This window comes from Lactuca serriola, chromosome 6 (assembly GCF_051521515.1).
Source record: "Lactuca serriola cultivar US96UC23 chromosome 6, Lser_US96UC23_V15, whole genome shotgun sequence".
Lineage (NCBI taxonomy): Eukaryota > Viridiplantae > Streptophyta > Magnoliopsida > Asterales > Asteraceae > Lactuca > Lactuca serriola.
This window is the reverse complement of record NC_136413.1, coordinates 46,810,120-46,829,376: the sequence shown is the minus strand read 5'-3', so window position 1 is coordinate 46,829,376 and position 19,257 is coordinate 46,810,120. Positions and strand designations below refer to the sequence as shown.

At 33.1% G+C, this 19,257-nt stretch overlaps 1 protein-coding gene across 2 annotated transcripts; it reads right to left on the bottom strand.

The window, feature by feature from the left end:
- Positions 1–9,211: 9,211 nt before the first annotated feature.
- LOC145058181 (5-methyltetrahydropteroyltriglutamate--homocysteine methyltransferase-like) lies at positions 9,212–13,726 on the bottom strand. 2 transcript variants are annotated; one of them, XM_079006092.1, is made up of 11 exons: positions 13,588–13,726; positions 12,232–12,585; positions 12,051–12,138; positions 11,835–11,962; positions 11,200–11,755; positions 11,025–11,105; positions 10,782–10,948; positions 10,597–10,702; positions 10,270–10,520; positions 9,983–10,184; positions 9,212–9,815 (listed from the first exon to the last, which is right to left on the bottom strand). In XM_079006092.1, exons 2-11 carry the CDS (start codon positions 12,579–12,581, stop codon positions 9,453–9,455), a joined length of 2,292 nt encoding a protein of 763 aa, XP_078862218.1. In that variant the 5' UTR covers positions 12,582–12,585; positions 13,588–13,726; the 3' UTR covers positions 9,212–9,452. The 2 variants fall into 2 exon arrangements, with proteins under 2 accessions (XP_078862218.1, XP_078862217.1); XM_079006091.1 differs by lacking the exon at positions 13,588–13,726 and adding an exon at positions 12,900–13,130.
- Between the last annotated feature and the right edge of the window lie 5,531 nt (positions 13,727–19,257).

Sequence of the window (19,257 nt, the reverse complement as noted above, 5' to 3'; positions counted from 1 at the left end):
ATAAATGGAAGACTTTTTGACTTATCAATATGATATACTTAATTTGTTAACTTCAATATATTGTTAAATAAATAGCCTACATTAATCTATCAAATAATCTTAAAAATTTGGTATAAAATTTAAAACCTAAAGTAAAATACCAAATAATGCTTTTTTTTTAAAATTCAATATATATTTTTAATAGTTAAAAGAAAAACATTAAATATAATAAATATAAAAGAACCTAAATCTATGAATCAAATTAACTAAAAGGTGTTTGGAACTATATTTTATAATAATTAAAATTCAATTCAATAGTTTTTAAATTAATTTATAATAACAATAGTTAAAAGTAGCAGAAACTTAGAAATTAAATTATGTTAGATTACAAATAGTTGTTGATAATTTAAATAATCATCATGATGAAATTAAAATACCATCAATTTTTTTTTAAATTAATAAATCATAATAGTAGTAAATTAAAATAGTTGACAAATATAACTAATGTTATACACACATAAAACAGGAGTAGAGACCATTAAATTATTTGATTTTAATAAACATTATTTTATCTATTGTTCAAATTAATTATAATTTTATATAAACTAAATGTAATAATTATTATTTTATAGTTAATATACATGACATAGAACTTTCAATAACATAAGATTGCCAAAAGTTTTAACTTTTCAATTTCTTTCTAATAATAATTTATAGGTTTGTTAATAAGGTTAAATAAATATCAAACAAATCATATATAAAATAAATTTCAATATTAAAAGAATATCTTTACTTCTACTTATAAATTTATGTTTTTAACTTTTAATATATTATACTTAATTTATTCGTTTTAATATGTTGTTTTTATGTAAACCATTATTATTTTAAAGCTACAACTTTTGAACAATTTGTATAAAATACTTAAATTGTTAATTTCAATATAATATTACATGGTCAACTTAAATACAAATTTTAGTTCAACTCAAACAACCCAAAAAATATATATTGTAAATAGTTAAAAGTGATAAATTATAGTATCTTTCTAATAGGATTATAAGTTGGTTAATAAGGTTAAATAAATATCAAACCTAAAGTGTAACCATAAAAAAACTAAATTTAATATTAAAATAATATCTCTACTTCTACTTATAAAGTTATGTATTTAACTTTTACATATTATACTTAATTTATCAGATTTAATATATTGTTGTGTGTAAACCATTATCAGTTTAAAGCTACAACTTTTGAACAGTTTGGAAAAAATACTTAAATTGTTAATTTAAATATAACAGTATAGGGTCAACTTAAATATAAATTTCAGTTCCACTTAAAAACTCAAATAGTATTTTGTGAATAGTTAAAAGTGATAAATTGTAGTGCTAAATGCAAAACCTAAATTATAATATCAATTTAACTAAAACATTTCCTAAAGATATTTTTATAATCATTAAAACTTTTCAAATGAGTAGCTTAAAATTACTTACAATAATAATAGTTAAAAATACCTCTATATAAATTATTATATTGTTACCTCTAAAATAAAATAAACAATGTTTGATGTTTTAAATAATTACAATGATAGAAATTAAAACGTTTAGCAAAAAAATTTTAAAAAATTAATTAACAATAACAACAATTATAAATAACATTAAACCATATATTATATTTAATTTTATTCATTAATAACCCGTAGGTAGAGGTCATTCAAACAATTAAGATTATGCAGTTTTAATATATGTATATATTATCATATAGTCAAAATAATCAATATATCATATCAACTTATTATACAAATTATTATAACAAATTTAACAACAACTTTATTGTTGTATTTCAAAAAAACATATATTTGTAAATAAGTCAACTATATAGGTATTTTTGCGCAACGCGCGGACATTCGCCTAGTGTACTATACGAATATACTATAGTGTTAGAGTAAGGCGGTGGTGGGTAGAAGCAACCCGTCTTCATACCAGGTGGTATCTCAATACTGGCCATAAGTACATTGATTTTATATATATATATATATATATATATATATATATATATATATATATATATATATATATATATATATATATATAATAAGAATAAATAAAAAACTTTATAATAATATGTAAAGAACTTTATTAATCATAATTAAATTATAATTAAAAATCATAACACAATTAAATTCATAATTTTTTTTTGGTAAAATATTTTTTTTGGATTTTACTATAGAAGTATATTCCGTAACTAATTGACTACGAAATATTTCGTAGCCACATAGCTACGGATTTAAATTCTATAGCTATTTTGTAAATTCAAAAACAACTTAGATACACAAATAACAACAGTTAACCTTTCTGTTACAAGTTTCGTTGTAGATTAGCTATAGATTTTTATTGTGTAGCAAATTTTCGTCACAAAGTAGCTACGAATTTCTATTATGTAGCAAACTAGCTATGTATTTTTATTCCGTAATCGATTTTGTTGCCTACTAACTACGAAAATTGATTACGTAACAAGTTACGTAGCAAACTAGCTACAACCAACAACCATGTAGTATATTTCATAGTAAAATAGCTACAAATTTTGATTTTGTAGCAACAATTCAAGATTTAGCTACGGAAATGCAACTCTGTAGTTATTTCCGTAGAAAAATAGTTACGGTCAGTCATTTTGTAGCATATTCCGTAGTATAATATCTACAGATTTTGATTACGTTGTAACTTTTTGTAGTTATTCCTATTTTAGCTACGGAATGTAACTCCGTAGCCATTTCCGTAGCAAAATAGCTACGAAAAACCATTTTGTAGCACATTCCGTAATAGAATAGCTACGGATTTCAATTTCGTAGCTATTTAGGACTTTTCTTGTAGTGGTAGTGGGGGTAGAGTTATCAATAGATCTCGATCCTTAGACCCAGGTACCTTCCAATCTTTTGCTTAAAACTTGGGGATTAATCATACTTACACATACATTTATCAGTTGCATGCCGGTAGTCCTCCTCATGATGCGAATACTCCTCATCCTTTTGGTCCCATACATTTCCCTGCCTAGGAGTATAGATGAGATTAAAATTTATTATATCCCAAAGCTGCCATGTCCTTTTTTGATAACTTTGCTTTGCCCAGTACTCATGCCAGTGTCGAGAATGGTTTGAGAGAGCATATTCGAGATATGTTCAAAATCAATCTTGTGGAAGGCATGGTTTTTGGTCAATAATTTATGTCTTGGTTGGATAAAAATGAATCACTCCATCGAGAGAATCGTGAGTTGCGTGATGAATTCAAGAGAGTTTCTAATTTGATAAAACCCTTTGTGACATTGTTAGTGGCATTTCTCACAATGTGCACATGTTTCACGACTAATATGTGGATTTTGTAGATAAAATTGGTGAGTTTAAGAAGGTATCTGCTAGCACTGGAATGGACCTAGAGGTAGATTTGGATGCTGCTCGGAGTGAGTTGGAATCTGTTCAAAATGTGAAAGTTGTGCTTGAGAGTAAGAAAATTAGAAGAGGAGGCTGCTATATTGAAAGGTACTATCATGTCTTTGGAATTAGATAAGACTACTTTGGTGTATATTATTGCTATGTTAGAGCTTGTTGTAAAGAAATTAAAGAGTAACCTTAATGCCTCATCCTTGGAGAACACTGATCTTCAGGCGAGTGTAACTGGCTTGAAAGGTCGGGTACAAAGGATGACTAAAGATATGGAATGGGTATTATCTACTGGTATACAAAAGATTGTAAATAAGTTGTTTGTTGAATTATCTTTCTATTAAGCCAACTAAGAGTTACATCAAATATGTGTTGATTTTGGTAAGAGGCAAGGATGTGAAATGATGAATGTCGAGTATGTTATGGGGTTAGCTATTGCTGATTTGCCACTGTATGATCCTACATGTTTTCAACGTATGGAAAAGGCCTTTTCCTCCCTGTTTTGTGGCAATTATGTAACACCCGTAGATTCGGGCTAGTCAATTTAGAAACGATAAGTGTCAAAAATGACTTTTTAATAGAATATTATTTAGAATAAATAATCTAAACCAAGTTATAGTATATTTCACAAGGATTTTGTACATATAAAGAACGTTGAAATTCGAGTTATAACGAAGAAGTTATGACCTGTCGAAGTTTTACGGCAAAACCGGCACGATACCGAGAATCGTAAAAAGTGATTTTTTTGATAAACTACTTTTTAGCCTTAGAGATCTAAATGAAAGTTGTATTATACATTAAACCGAGAATATACATAAAAAGAACTCCCAAGTCTGACTTCGTATAAGGAAGTTATGATTTTTCTAAGATTTGGCATAGCAGTGCACAACCTAAAATTCGAATTTTAGATCGATCGATTTTTGGCCAACGCAACCTAAATGAGAATTGAAGATATCATTAATAAGAGTCCAAGGATAAAAAGACAGACGAAAATGGAGTCCTTATGTAGAACTCACGATTGTTGTGAAAATGCTTGATAATTCGTATATGGGAATGGTGGTAGTAACAATATATATGGTGGTATATTTCGTTGTGCTAACATTGTTGTTGCTAAATGTCATTGCAACAAAGGTGGCTGATATGGGCATATTTAGTTATAAAATTCATGCATTATCTTAATACTTTATGTTGTTTTTATCTCATTTAATGAACAAAAGGTGCTTAATTATCTTAAATATTTCATTTTCAGCAATAAAGACATGCCCAGAAGGAACATGAAGCGGAATTGGCAATTGAAAGCTTGAATCTTGAATTTTGAAGAAAGAAGGATGTTGCTGGACAGCTTGACCCCTCGCCAGTGTTTTGGCCATATCTCATGAACCGTAACTCCGATTGATGAGATCCAAAATGTTCTGAAAACTAGACACAATTTAGGACGACTTTCGTGTTTTTAGAAAATGTTGATTCCGAAAAAACTCGACGAGTTGGTCCTAAACTCGACGAGTTGGTCAGAATATTCCAGATTCGAAGATGCCTTGCCGTACACGCTGTATACGCGGATTATCGATAAAACTCGACGATTTTGTGGTGAAAACTCGTCGAGTAGGCCCTGTTTTCAGAATTTATATATAGAAACACTTCTCATTCGAACCCTAACTTTTCCTGGAGGCTAGCTGCGATTATTGAAGACCAGAAAGGTTCTTGAAGCTTCAGATTTCGAGAATTCAACATAAGAAACAATTTAGAAGAGAATCAAAGGCAAATAATCATTCTTCTTTTCTTAATCTTTGTTTTGAACCATGTTTGAATCATTAGATTTTGATTTTAGGTTATTACTTGCTTTAGATATGAGCTAAAAGCTTTTTTACTTCTGTTTGGATGAGATGATCTTATGATCATGGTTTGATTGAGTGGTTGGATTAATATTAATTTGGTTATTCATCTTGTTAAGCTTGCTAAAGATCCTCATGTATTGATGATAAATATTTTCTATTAATAAGTGAGTTATTAAGTTGCATGAACATCTTCTTGATTACTTGATTCATATAGTTTTGTGAATACAAGATTGTATGCCTAGGAATAATGAATATGAAACTAGGGTTAACTAGGAAATATGTAAATCAATGTGTGAGCATGTATGATGAACAACCATATATGAGTTGATTGAATTGAACAAATTTGATTAGCTATTATTATAAGTCTTACTTGATACGAACTAAAGACTAGGAAACTTGTTAGTTTAATCAACTGGCCATTATTTGAATTAACTTGTCTACTAAAGGATTGGTAATAATGAACATGAACCCAATCACATTAGGAATCGGTAATCATTGACATATTGATCCATTGCACTTGCCACGAAATCAAACATAGGAATAAGTGAATCAAATCTGAACAGAAGTCTCTTTTATCATTGAATCTAGTTGTCTTTTCTTGTTCTTCTTAGTTGTTAGTTTTCTTTGTTTTAAAGTTAATTGAGTGTTTAAGTTTCTAGTCTTGCAAAATAAGAGAAAACCCCCCCTCTTTTATTAATTCTTTTTAATTAGACAATACTAGTATTTAATTTGATTGTTACCGTTCCCTGTGTTCGATAACCTACTTGCTTGAACTATACTGTTAATCGATAGGTTCACTGCCTTTCGTGTGTTTAATTGGTGTTTGAAGTAATAGGATTAAAACTAGTGCGTTTTACACACATCAGTGGCAAAGTTTATACTACTAGCTCGTTATTTTAATTTCTGATTTAGTTGGCTTGTTGGTCGTCTTTCTCACTCCAGTACTTGAGCTAGTGTATGTTTCAACTGTAACGGAAAGCGCATGTCTAGCTCTATGTCTGTTTCCCAGTGGTTGAGCATCTGGACCCTGCTCTTGTTGGCAACTCGGTCGGGTTGTTGTTAATACGGGCGGTTGTGATGACGAAGCTACCCTTGGCTCTATCATTGATGTTGTAATAGATATTGGCATGAATATCAATGTTGTTTGCTCTGTATATTTTAATCTGGATGGCACCAATGTTTTTAGGGTTTCGTGTGTCTTGATAGTTATCCTCATAGGACTACGTCTAATGAACACTAGAGAAGTCATGTTGCACAATATCAACAAACACTAGGTTAGAAATGATGGGTTTTCTAGGTTATAAAATTTACATGTGGTGGAAAAACACTTAAACCCTTAAGTTCACATGCGACCTAGAAATGATCTATATTTTCTCTATTGATAACAACTAACTATGAATATCAAGAAACCATATGAGAGAGACTATGAAATCAAAATTCACAACAATTAGGGTTACATACATTTTTTATTGTTATTGCAAATAATAAAAATTGAATCATTCTTCTAGATCTTGGAAAGTTATAGCACCAAAGGAATGGATGTCTTTAATAGCCTGTACCCAAAACCCTAGTAGAAAGAATACTTGAGGATAGAGGAGGATAGAGTCAAATTTTGGCTCTATGAAAGCTATAAGGAGTGAACAAAATAATGAGATCCAAGGAGGTGTTTATATAGCTGAAGGAAACTTGAGGCCAAAACTAGGGTTTTCAGGATAAGGCCCAGATTAATTAATATAATAATCAAGTTGCCTTATCTCCTCATATTAAGCCTCATGAATGAAATTTCTAGGTCATTCCTAGCCAAATTTCGTTCACCCCCATCCCATGGGGTTCTAGAGTTTTCCTGCTTCAACTTTCAATAAATAACCAAACACTCCCTATATATTTAATTAATTCCATTTAACTTCTGATTAATTCCAAATTAATTACTATTATTTCTTATCATATAACATATTAATAAACCAATTATTCCAATTTATTAATCATATAATAAATTAACAATTCAGCCTCTTTTTTCAAAAGTGATTCTATCCAAATACTAGTTTTGAGGGCAATCCCAAAAGGACTTTGCTTCTAATTCAAGAATATATCAATTTAGTTATTGGCTTAGACACCTTCATCCAATAAGCATTGTTGTAAAAATCCCGACTAGGTCCCGATTAATCTCTGATTAATCCGTAGGCGCTACTCGACCAATTTTGTTGGTTGAATTAATTTGATTCAACTTACAAACCCCTTGTTGTCTTCTACTTCGCCTAGACACTCTCATCATCTATTGACACACACATTTCTCCTTATCTTTTTCATCCTTGTTCCAAGAACCAATTTGCCGCGTTGAAAGGAACGAATAAGCCCAAAAACTCACATTCTTCAATTGTTGCATATTTAGCTTCTTTCATATGATGGGTGATTAAGAAAAAAAAGGACAAAAATCCTCCAATGATCGAAGCGATTAAAAGATCTAAAACAGGCTAGTATTACACCTACATCAACTAGTTTAGTTGATTTAGGAGGTATCATATTAAATTTGTTGTTAAGCATCAATGTTAATTTCACTAGATTCGATTGATTTTGTGGAAATTTGGTTCGGTAAAAGATGAATACATTATCTTGTATCGATCTAATGTCGATTATCTAGCGTCGATTGAGAAGGATCGGATGAATGCATAATCATGTTTTTGTGTGTTTTAATCTACAGGAGAGAGAGAGAGAGAGAGAGAGAGAGAGAGAGAGAGAGAGAGAGAGAGAGAGAGAGAGAGAGAGAGAGAGAGAGAGAGAGAGAGAGAGAGACTAAGTTGTTTATTTTCTTTTTCCTTTTATTTAAATAGATTTAAATAAAGAAAATCAAAAATATATTAAAAAGGCTAAATAATGATTATTTGTTAAAAGTTTTGAAACGATAAAGACTGCTTATAGGATTATTTAAGCTTAGGGACAATATTCCAGATTTATGGAAAACTACAAACACCATTCATGAGGTTTTGTCTTTAATATAAAAAACTTATAAATAGTTTATACCATTATATGATTTGTCAAAAATAAAAAATATCATTGAACATTTTGATTAGGTAAATTTATAAATCATGAGGTGACGATACTCATAAAATGATTAAAATCCAGGGTGATCTCGAAGAAATATGGTATTCGTATCTTTTTTGCGTTCTTCAAATAGTATGATTGGAACAAACCAAACTGACATCATTGGTATAGCTTCTTGTCCGGACATTGTAAGGGGGTGTTTCAGATTGTTTTTCAAAAAGCTAATAAGTCAAAAAAAAAATATTTTGCAAACTCAAAAACATTTTTTAGAATATCTTTTTCATTAGCTTCAAAAAACAGTTTTTAAAAAGATGTAAAACTTGGCTTCATGAAATTGTTTTTGACTTTTTAACCAAAATAGAAATGAGTTTTTGGCTAGTTAACAATTTTTAGCTTTTTCACCATAAAAGCTAATGCAGTCACTTTTTAAAAAACCTATTTTACCACCACTATATTGTACTATAATACAATAAGCATTTTTATCTAAAACTGCTTTTAGAGTTCAAAAAACTCCTAAACACCCCCTAAGTATGAAGCTAAATATTTATCTTTGAAAGAGAATAGAAGAGAGAAAATAACGGTTAAGGTGGAAAAATCATTTGAAAAAGTTGGGTCAATGTATTCACCTCTATTCTATGTGGGCCGTTGAAAGGGTGTTTTTTGTATGCTCTTAACAAGTAAATACGTACACTGTATATGCCTAACAAGTTGGATCCTTATTCTTATGTCTCATAAAAAAAGCCTCATAAATACAAAAAGGTGGGCTGTTTGTTGTTGCGCCTAGTCAAACTCATTCTAATCAGGCCTGGGCTAGTCTGCTTTCGGGCTTTTTGTTATTAATATAAATTTTACAATATCACTTATAAAATTTTATTACAACACCAATGAACCCATATCAGACTTGATTTAATAATTTCATATTTAAATGCAATAGTTTTTCTTTGCAAACCAACAAAATATCTTTCATTAAAATTTCATAGACCTCAACAAGGTACACAAATCTTGAACAACAAAGGCCAAAAAAGGCCCAAAAACAACATAAAAACAAAATGCCATCTTCACTTCAAGACAAGACTAAACACCAAAACCTAAACCACAGTTATTAAAGTCGTGTATCATAAAATCATATCCTCATCATCATATCATCATCATCCTGTCCACCAAACCAAAACTCCTCACTTTGCCAGCTCAGCACGAAGCTTCTTGGCAGCTGTAACCATGGCTTCAAGAGCAGGCTTGACCTCACCATACTTACGGGTCTTAAGCCCACAGTCAGGGTTGACCCACAAGATGTTAGTCTCCAAAACCGCAAGCATCTTGTTGATTCTGTCATGAATCTCCTCCATTGATGGTATTCTTGGAGAGTGGATGTCATACACACCGGGCCCAATTCCAGCTCCATACTTCACTCCCTCACGGAACACCGACAAAAGCTTCTCATCAGATCGCGAGTTCTCAATCGTGATGACATCAGCATCCATGTCAATGATGGAGTGGATGATGTCATTGAAGTTCGAGTAGCACATGTGTGTGTGGATCTGTCCATCAATAACAAACAAACAAACAAACAAACATTTGTCAGTTAGTTACAACCAACAACCAACATGATAGGTGCATGTTAATCTGTAACAAACTTCTGTTAGTTTGTTACAACTAACACCCTAGCATGCTTAACTACGGAGTTCTTATGGGATCTGGTTTTTACCTGGGTGGTGTCCTGGACGCCAACATTGGTGATTCTGAAGGAGTGCACCGCCCAGTCTAAGTAGAAAGCGTGTTCGGCTTTCCTGAGTGGCAAACCTTCTCTCAAGGCCGCCTCGTCGATCTGGATAACGGTGATTCCAGCTTTCTCAAGATCCTCGACTTCGTCCTTGATGGCCAAAGCAATCTGGTAGCAAGTTTCGAATCTGAAACAAAAGAACGAATCATGTTTAGTGGTTTTCGAAAAGGGCAATTACGTAATTTTACATAAATTGATTGTTATTATTATACCTAGGTTGGTCGTTGCGGACGAAGGACCAGTTGAGAATGGTGACTGGACCGGTGAGCATACCCTTCATGGGGCGTTTGGTCATTTCCTGAGCCATGGTGGACCAGAAGACGGTCATGGCCTTGGGGCGGCTGACATCACCGTAGATGATTGGGGGCTTCACGCACCGAGAACCGTAGGATTGCACCCATCCGTTTGCAGTGAAGGCAAAACCAGACAATTGCTCCCCAAAGTACTCAACCATATCGTTCCTCTACAATAAACAAAATTGCTTTTTTTAGTTTTCACAGCTTTTTAACATTAAAATAATAATAGATATGTATATATACCTCTGGCTCTCCATGGACAAGAACATCAATGTCAAGCTCCTCTTGTAGTTGGACAACTTTGAAGATTTCCTCCTTGATGGCCTTAACATACTCTTCCTCAGAGATCCTTTTACAGAGACAGATTTGTTAGAAAATAATTTAAAATAAAAAATGAAAGGAGTGATTTAGAATTTTTGATTACTCACTTTTTGGCCTTGTATTCACGTCTAACTCTCCTGAGTTCAATGGTTTGTGGGAAAGAACCAATGGTGGTGGTGGGGAGGATTGGAAGGTTGAGCTTCTTCTGTTGAGCATCCAATCTAGCACTCACATTGGTGGCACGACGGTGGTCGTTACCTCTCAAAGCAACCGCCTGAGAAACCAAAAGGGTCAAAATTGGAAATTGGAGAGAAAAATATAATAAGGGTAAAACGGTCAATATCACTTACAGCCTTCTGGACAGCTTCATTGTTGACTCTTGGGGAACACTTCCTTGAGGCAAGAGCTGCAGCATTGGCAGCAAAGAATGCCTGCAAAAAATCAAGAAACATAAAGAATCAGTGAATCAATCACCCTTTTCAATTTGATAAACAAACATAAGGGTAAAATGGTAAAACTACTCACTTCATCCTTTTGACCAACAAGGGCCTTGGCCAAAGCGTTGACTTCCACAACCTTTTGAGCAGCAAATGCGAGCCAAGATTTGATTTCGTCATCCAATTTGGTTTCATTCACAAGATCCACAGCAGTGTGGAGGAGTGAAGAAGAGGTAGAGACAACAAGTTTGTCTTTTCCAACAATACCCTCGAGGGATTCAAGAACAGAGAGAGATCCAGCAAGGTCATTAGCCCAGATGTTTCTTCCATCAACAACTCCAGCAAAAAGGTATTTGCCTGAAGGGAAGCTGGATTTGATCAACTCAAGAGTCTTCTCACCACGAACTAAATCGAAGGTGTAGCCTGTAACTCCTGGCAATGTGGTGAGGGTTTTGAATGCATCAGCTGGAATATCAGCAAAGTAGGTGGCTACAATGACATTAAGACCAGAGCAAGTGGATTCAAGATCAGAGTAAGCCTTGGTGAATGCTTCCAATTGGTAGGGTTCAAGATCCTTCACAAGGGTAGCTTCGTCAAACTGGATCCATGAAGCACCAGCTGCCTTTAGTTCAGCAATAACTTCCCTGAAAAAAAAGAAAGATTACTTCTTGTTATATCCCTATTCATTGTAGATATTAACAAAGTTGGGATAAAAAGACATACTTGTAGATTGGAAGGATTTTGTCAAGAAGGGATAGGAAATCAAAAGTCTTTTCTACCCCTCTTGCAGGTTTGGATAGCAACAAGTAGCTGACTGGGCCAACAAAGACTGGGACAGTATCAACTCCAAGCTGCACAAAGAAAATACAGATTACAAGAGGTTTCTTGATTTAAACCATAAAAATCAAGATTGGTAATGAAAAGATCAGAAACACATACAGCTTTAGCTTCCTTGTACTCATTCACAGCCTTGTGGGAAGCATATGAGAATTTCACTTCAGGACCCAACTCCGGGACAATGAAATGGCTATTTATTAATAAAAAAAAATAAACAGTTATTGATCATATTGTGTGAATATTAACACTGCTAATGAAAAACAATTGAGATTTGGAAACTTACTAGTTGGTGTCGAACCACTTGGTCATTTCCATGGCGGGAACAGAAGCATTTCCTCTGGCCATTGAGAAGTAAGTGTCGAAGCCAATTTCACCACCGTTCCAGTTGTATCTTGGGGGGACAGCACCGAGCATGGCGGTGGTGTCAAGAACTTGATCGTAGTGAGAGAAGGTGTTGCTGGGGATGTACTTGATGCCAGCATCGGACATTTGTTTCCAGATGGATGATCGGAGATCAGCAGACACTTTCTGCAAATCTTCAGCGGTGGTCTTGCCATCCCAGAAGGATTCAAGAGCGAATTTCAGCTCTCTTTTGGGGCCCATACGGGGGTAACCGACGATGTGAGATGCCATTGATCTGTTCAACCACAGGAAAGTTGTACATTTAGATAAGGTAAGAAGATGAAGCACAAATATAATTGTTTATTTGAAAAGAAATGATTGAGGTTTTCTTGATCTAGACTCAAGCGCCATCTACCTACCCACCAACCATAAAGACTAGTTGTTTGGTGTACAAGTACTACAGTACAAATGGCTAGATACTCGGATCAGTATAAGCTAACATTTTGAGTAAAAAAGTGTTAACATAGGACTTGAAGGAAACCTAACTTCGACTCAACTCTATCGATCTCAACAACCATTCATACTAAATCGAGAATACGTGTATCTTACCTAATGGATAGATTGACTTTAGAAATCTGAAGTAGATTGGAGTTTCTTTCTTTTACAGTGAAGCAGAGTCTAAATGACCCAGACAGAATCATTAGAACAGGTACTGATTTGAAGAAAAAGTTTAGATCTAAAAGAAAAAACCTAGATCCATAAGTAGATCTGCAGTTCCTAAAACCCTAGAAACACCAGATCTTATCGTTGTTTTGAAAATATGTCGATTATAAGTTGCACAATTCGAAATAAATTGCAAGATCTTATGATCTAATTAAACGATCTGTAATTACCGTTTTTCATTTTTACTGAACCACAATTAAACCCCAAAAATCAGCAATGGTCGTAAATGTAATGGGCCCCACTTAGCAACTATATTATCCCAAAAATGGCTGAATGCACACATTTTCATAGACTAGTACAGTGCGCGACGTCACTACGCACAAAGATTCGTAACTGTACACAAAAAATGAGATATTTTGAACAGATCACGGACGTTTAACTCTAGATCTAGCTGGTTTCTTACTGGATTCAATTTTTTTTTCAACAGAAGACTGAATTAACAGAAAAAACAAAGTAATTTGCAACAGATCTTCATTTTAATAGTAGAAGTTAAGTTAGAAAGGGGTCAGCTGGACAAGTGAACAGTGTTTCAAATGGAATTCAACCCTGGTAAACCTCAGAATGAGTGGCGTACCTGTAAGTAGGGTAGAAAGACGGAAGATCCGAATCAAAGGGGTCTCAAAGAGACGAATTGGTTGGTTCTTCCGGTGATAGAGAAGAGAGAAGAATGGTGGACACGAATTGGAGAGGAAGGAGAGTAGGGATATTTATACAAGAGTTAGGGGGTTGTGGGAGTGGGTGAGATGGTGACTGGGTAGATCTGATCACAATTCATCCCAGTGTGTGCTGAATTAACTACGCGCCGACACTCATGCGCGTGAATTCACGAGTTCCTTTATCATTTTGTCTTCTCATTTTAACAAAATGGTTAACATAAATAGTTTAAGATAAATAAGAAGCTAAACATTTGTGAGAACAGCTAATTATGGTATTTGATTAAATTCATCTGCTTTATAACTACATGTTACTAGTCAATGGTTATTACAGTCTTTCTCACATTTATAAATATTTTTATTTTTTATTTGATCTTTGATTCAAACAAAATAAAAATACTCATAAAAATGATCAAATGTTATCTTGGAATATAGGAAAAAGGAAATATCCAGAAAAGTCTCAAAATTTTAGTCCAATTTATGATAAAGTCTTAAACTAAATATTGTTTATAGAAAAGCACATGATACCGGTTAAAACTTCGAAAAAACCCTTTTCGGCCGGTTTTGAAGATTTAGTCGGTATTCCATCTTTTTTCGTTAGTTTGCTTAAAATTTTGAGACTTTTTCGGAAACTACCTTATAACCAAAATATTGTGACTTTTTAGAAAATTACCATGGAATTAATGGATATTATTATTAACAAATCATTTATAAACATAACAAATGTTTTTATTATAAAAAAGAAAATACACTTGTTGCTAATTTTTAGGAATAAAATGGTGGTCTAAGTACTCCTTTATTGCTTATTAACCACATCAAACTCTCTACGTTCCTCTTATGCATCGTTGTGGGTATGATGGTGAGATGTACTCAATGAGTGTTCTTCTAATGTTGGTGTTCCTCTTATGTTGTTTAACCTAACTACCACCCAACATCCATACCTCACACGGTAACAATCATAGGCTAACACACATCTATCAAATGTGAAAAAGTGAATCGTGGATGATAGTTTATATGGAAAAAAGGGCCTCACCCCCCCTCTCTCTCTCTCTCCTAATTTTCAGAGTTCACACTTCCCCCTTCTTCCCCATTCTTCTGCTTCACACGAAGTGTGTGAGTGAGTGCGTGTTTTTATGAACAATTAATGGTCTGTGTCGAACGAATGACAGCATCATCTTGCTTAGACTCCTCCTCCAACATCACGACAGGAGACGAACTTAAAATTGTAGTGTAATTGTTTCAAAACAACACCAGAAATGATGGCAATGGTGATGATTTAAATCGCAACATAGAAGAAGAAAAAGAAGGTTGCTCAAAGATGGTGATCACAGAGTGTAGAATATGTCAAGAAGAAGACGCAAAACCCGAATTGGAATCTCCTTGTGCCTGTAATGGCACCCTCAAGGTTTATTTCTTATTCTTATTCTTCCCTTGGTTTCTCTTCTGGTTTTCAAACCACAAACACATAGACAAAACAGTTTCCTCAAAGAAATTTGGAAGAGATAGAAGGTGAGAGAGATCACGAAGGGGTAGATATGAAAAATCAAGGAGAAGAGATGGCTCACCATCATCACCGAGAGAACCTTCCACCAAGATATGTTGTTCGTCGGTGTGGCAGCGACGAAACCCTAATTGGAGTTAGAAGCACAAAGAGCACCACCGCCACCAAGTCCGGTTCTTTGAGAAGACAACAATTAATCCGAGAATGGAAGCATATATCGGAGCATCAGGTGAACAGATTTAGCAAACATGTTTGCTCATCTGTTTCCATCTCTTTTTCATGGAAACCGAAGCTATGGGCTTTTCTCATTGAGTTTATGGATGAACCCAATTTAGGGGTATGTTTACCCAACTGAAAACAGAGAGAACGGAGAAGGGAGATGTGGGTTTGGCTTTCTTTTTTACAGAGTGAGAGAGAGAGAGGGGGTGGGGCCCTTTAATTAAATAATTATATTTTTTTTCTTTTTTTTTAAATAGAGAAAACCTCATAAATGGTCCCTGTGTATTGAAATGACGAAAATGCCCCTCACTTAACGGTAGAAAGCTAACGGAGTTAGGCGGAAGGACCATTTGTTAAAAGTTTTGAAACCACAGGGACTATCTGTGAGGTTTTTTGAACTTAGGGATTAAACTTGATATTCCTGAAAACCACAGGGACCATTTTTGAAGTTTTGTCTATATTTAAATTGTCATTCAAAGTTTATTTTTCACTATGTTTGTAATTTGATGGTTGTTACCGAATAATGTATGGAGGTTAGGTGGTATTTACGTTAAACAACATAATGAAAGATTTATATATTCAAGAATTATTATTTAATGATATTTTTTAATAATATGTGATCCTATAGCGTTACTCCTAATAGAAAGTAGACATTTATTGATTGTGTATTGATAAATATTATCAACTCTTGTATAACGATACATAGGAGGAACATAAGGAGTTTGAAGTGGTCAACAAACAATAGACCATATCGACCATTCTATTCCCATAAATTAGAAACAAATGTATTTCTTTTGTTTATAATAAAAAAATATTTGTTATGTTTATAAATGATTTGTTAATAATAATATCCATTAATTCCATACTAATTTTCAGAAAAGTCATAATATTTTGGTTATTGGGTAATTTTCAAAAAAGTACTAATATTTTGAGCAAACTAACGAAAAAGGACAGAATACCGGCTAAATCTACGAAACCGGCCAAAAAGGGATTTTTCGAAGTTTTAGCTGGTAGTTTGTGTTTTTCTATAAACTAAATTTAGTTTGAGACTTTTTCATAAATTAGACAAATTTTGGGACTTTTCTAGAGATTTCCCTATAGGAAAATGACCAATGATTTAGGCGTTTGTATATACAACTATCATTTCGAAAATGTCTTGTTTCGAAGTAAAGAAAATTTGTATCCGATAGTTGGGTTTATAACAATATGGAACTTAAAGTGTTCCGTGCTCTTAATTTTGGACAACGTTTTTAGAAAGTACATTTCAGATGTAATTTCGGACTTTATATGTATTAGTTAAGGTTTTTTAGAAAGTAATATCAAGCACCAATGATAGGGTTTATGTCGAGTTGAATTTTGTTGTTGTCATACATGAGTTCATCAAACCAAATCGATGAAAAAAGTTTATACAGCCTCCATGTCTACATATAAATCCATAAAAAGATAAATCTCAAAACAGTTACTCAAATTAAGAAACAGGAGTCTCAATCGGTTTGAGTTCTTAATTTTCACCATTGGTAGCATGGTAAGATTCATTTATAATACAATACTAGTTTATAGTTCAGGCTTGATTAATTGTTGTAATTAATGGTCCAATATTTTGTATATTCTAGCGTTTCTAAATTTTTTGTGGTCGTTGATGTTGATAGATAGTGCCCTCTTAAAGGAAACTAATTAGAAACCATGTTCTTAGTGGTTTCCATGGAATCTTGCCCCTAACTTATGGAGTGGGGAATAGTGGTCATATTTTTTAATCATTCCTATATGTATGTCAGTTAAGTGCACCATTGTAGAACGTTTATTTTCAAGATTAACAAAATACAAAATCAACAAAATCAATAAACATAAATCATCATGATTGAACCATGGATCTAATTTTTATAAATTAATTGCAACTTGTATAACCGGTGAGAAAGGTTTGTAGATTACTTTTCTCAATGATAAGAAGAGCCACAAGAATCCAAATGAGAATTCCATTACCTTAGTCTCACACTGGAGCTACAATCATGCATGATCTTCCTCCTTGGAAACCAAGCTAAAATCTAAACCCTAAGGCTTGAACCTTCTTTGTATTGTAAAAAGAAAGAGGGGGTAAGAGAAAGAAATCAATATTTATGACATGTATTGTACTTGTCTCTTAAAGGTTTTCATGCCTTATATATTACATAAACTCTAGAGATTATATTTCTCTTCAAGTTTTCTTAAATATAGTAATATAGTAATAATACAATAATTCAGATTATGGACTTTGCTTGTATAAATGGTCATTCTCTTTTATTTCTAGTTAAACAATTATTTACCAAGGAATAGCAAATTATACCCTTGATTATTTATCTTACTTTTTGGGTTGAGTTCATTGTATAACCTATAGTCACATCGTAATATGACAAATATCAAAAAGTGGGTGCAATCTTTTCACTACAGAAGCTCATGCTCTTCTTTATTCATGCGTGTAGACTTAGATAAAAAGTCTTTGAGTGCACAATCTTGTTTTCATGTATTCATAAGTATATTTGCAACCAAAGAAAGAAAAAGTTATTTTTTATCCTATCTTCTACTCTATGTCGGACCGCTTATCATCTCTCATCCCTTCTCTCCTCCCCTCTTTCTTTGCCAAGACCCAAATCAAGTGCAAAAACTCATAGTAAAAACCAAATACCATAAAAATGAAGTTGAATTTCAATGCTTCAAGAGTGGAGGGTCATTCATTTTTGTATCAGTTACAGCGAAAAGACTTTTAGAATTTCGGTTCTATGCTCCTTTTCCAAAACGTGTATCATAACCAGTGACTTTGTGATCCAAACAACATCAGATATGAAGCAATTGCATTTTCGGAACGTCAATTTCACAATTTAAAACGCGATACCAAGGGAACCCGGAACGCTATCGTACTGCATTTTTGTACGAGCGATCTGGTATAAAAAATATGGCACTTCCAGCAAATTATGTGACTATGGTGTAACACAATAGGCCCATGAAATTATCTATTATGCCACTAACTTTTATCGGTTGGCATGTCTCTAATAGACTTCCACTTGCACATGTCACAACAATTATATAGTTAAACTCAAAAAATTACACATGGTATGTCTTTCGGATAACTATTGCGATCATAACTCTTAGGTACGATATGATCTTAGTTAAGTGATCAAACACCTTTTTTTGTATATCCTTATGACCATGAGACATGGAAATATGTCAATTTCAAATGTTCAATATTATGTTTCTCAACAAATATTTGTGGTGAACTCAAAGGAAGACTGAATAATTGATCTAATATCAATTCAACATGAGTATAACTATACATTTATTGTCAACAATAAATCATCAAGGGGCCCATGAATATCACTTATACCATAGGTTAGAAGGAGCAAATCAACACTGACTAAATATACCTTTTCTCATTCATCATATCACACCTAAACGTACCATGTATGCCTACTAGTTACTAACAACGTTGAAGCACATCAAGGTGCAACAAAAGTATGAGTCAAATCCTATGTATCCTTGTTTCGAGTATGTAAGATATAACCATCTTAGAATTATTTGTGAAAAATTTCATGAAGTAATCTCTAAGTGCGGGTTAGTCTAATAATTGATCTCTAGCAAGTGTATGTGAGTGTTAGTCGCATCTCTATGCAATATCCATCTTTATCTTTATGGGTAATCAAATAACACATCACATTAGACTTTATTCACTATTTCATTCCATGAAGAACGATCTACTGTAGAGATTCTAAATAAACTAATATTTATGGAAGATGAAAAACATGTAAAATGGAAAACAATGATACACCAATGCATATAATTGCTCCTAACATATATTATGATCTCTACATAATAATCATTATATAAGATAAAGTGCATAATA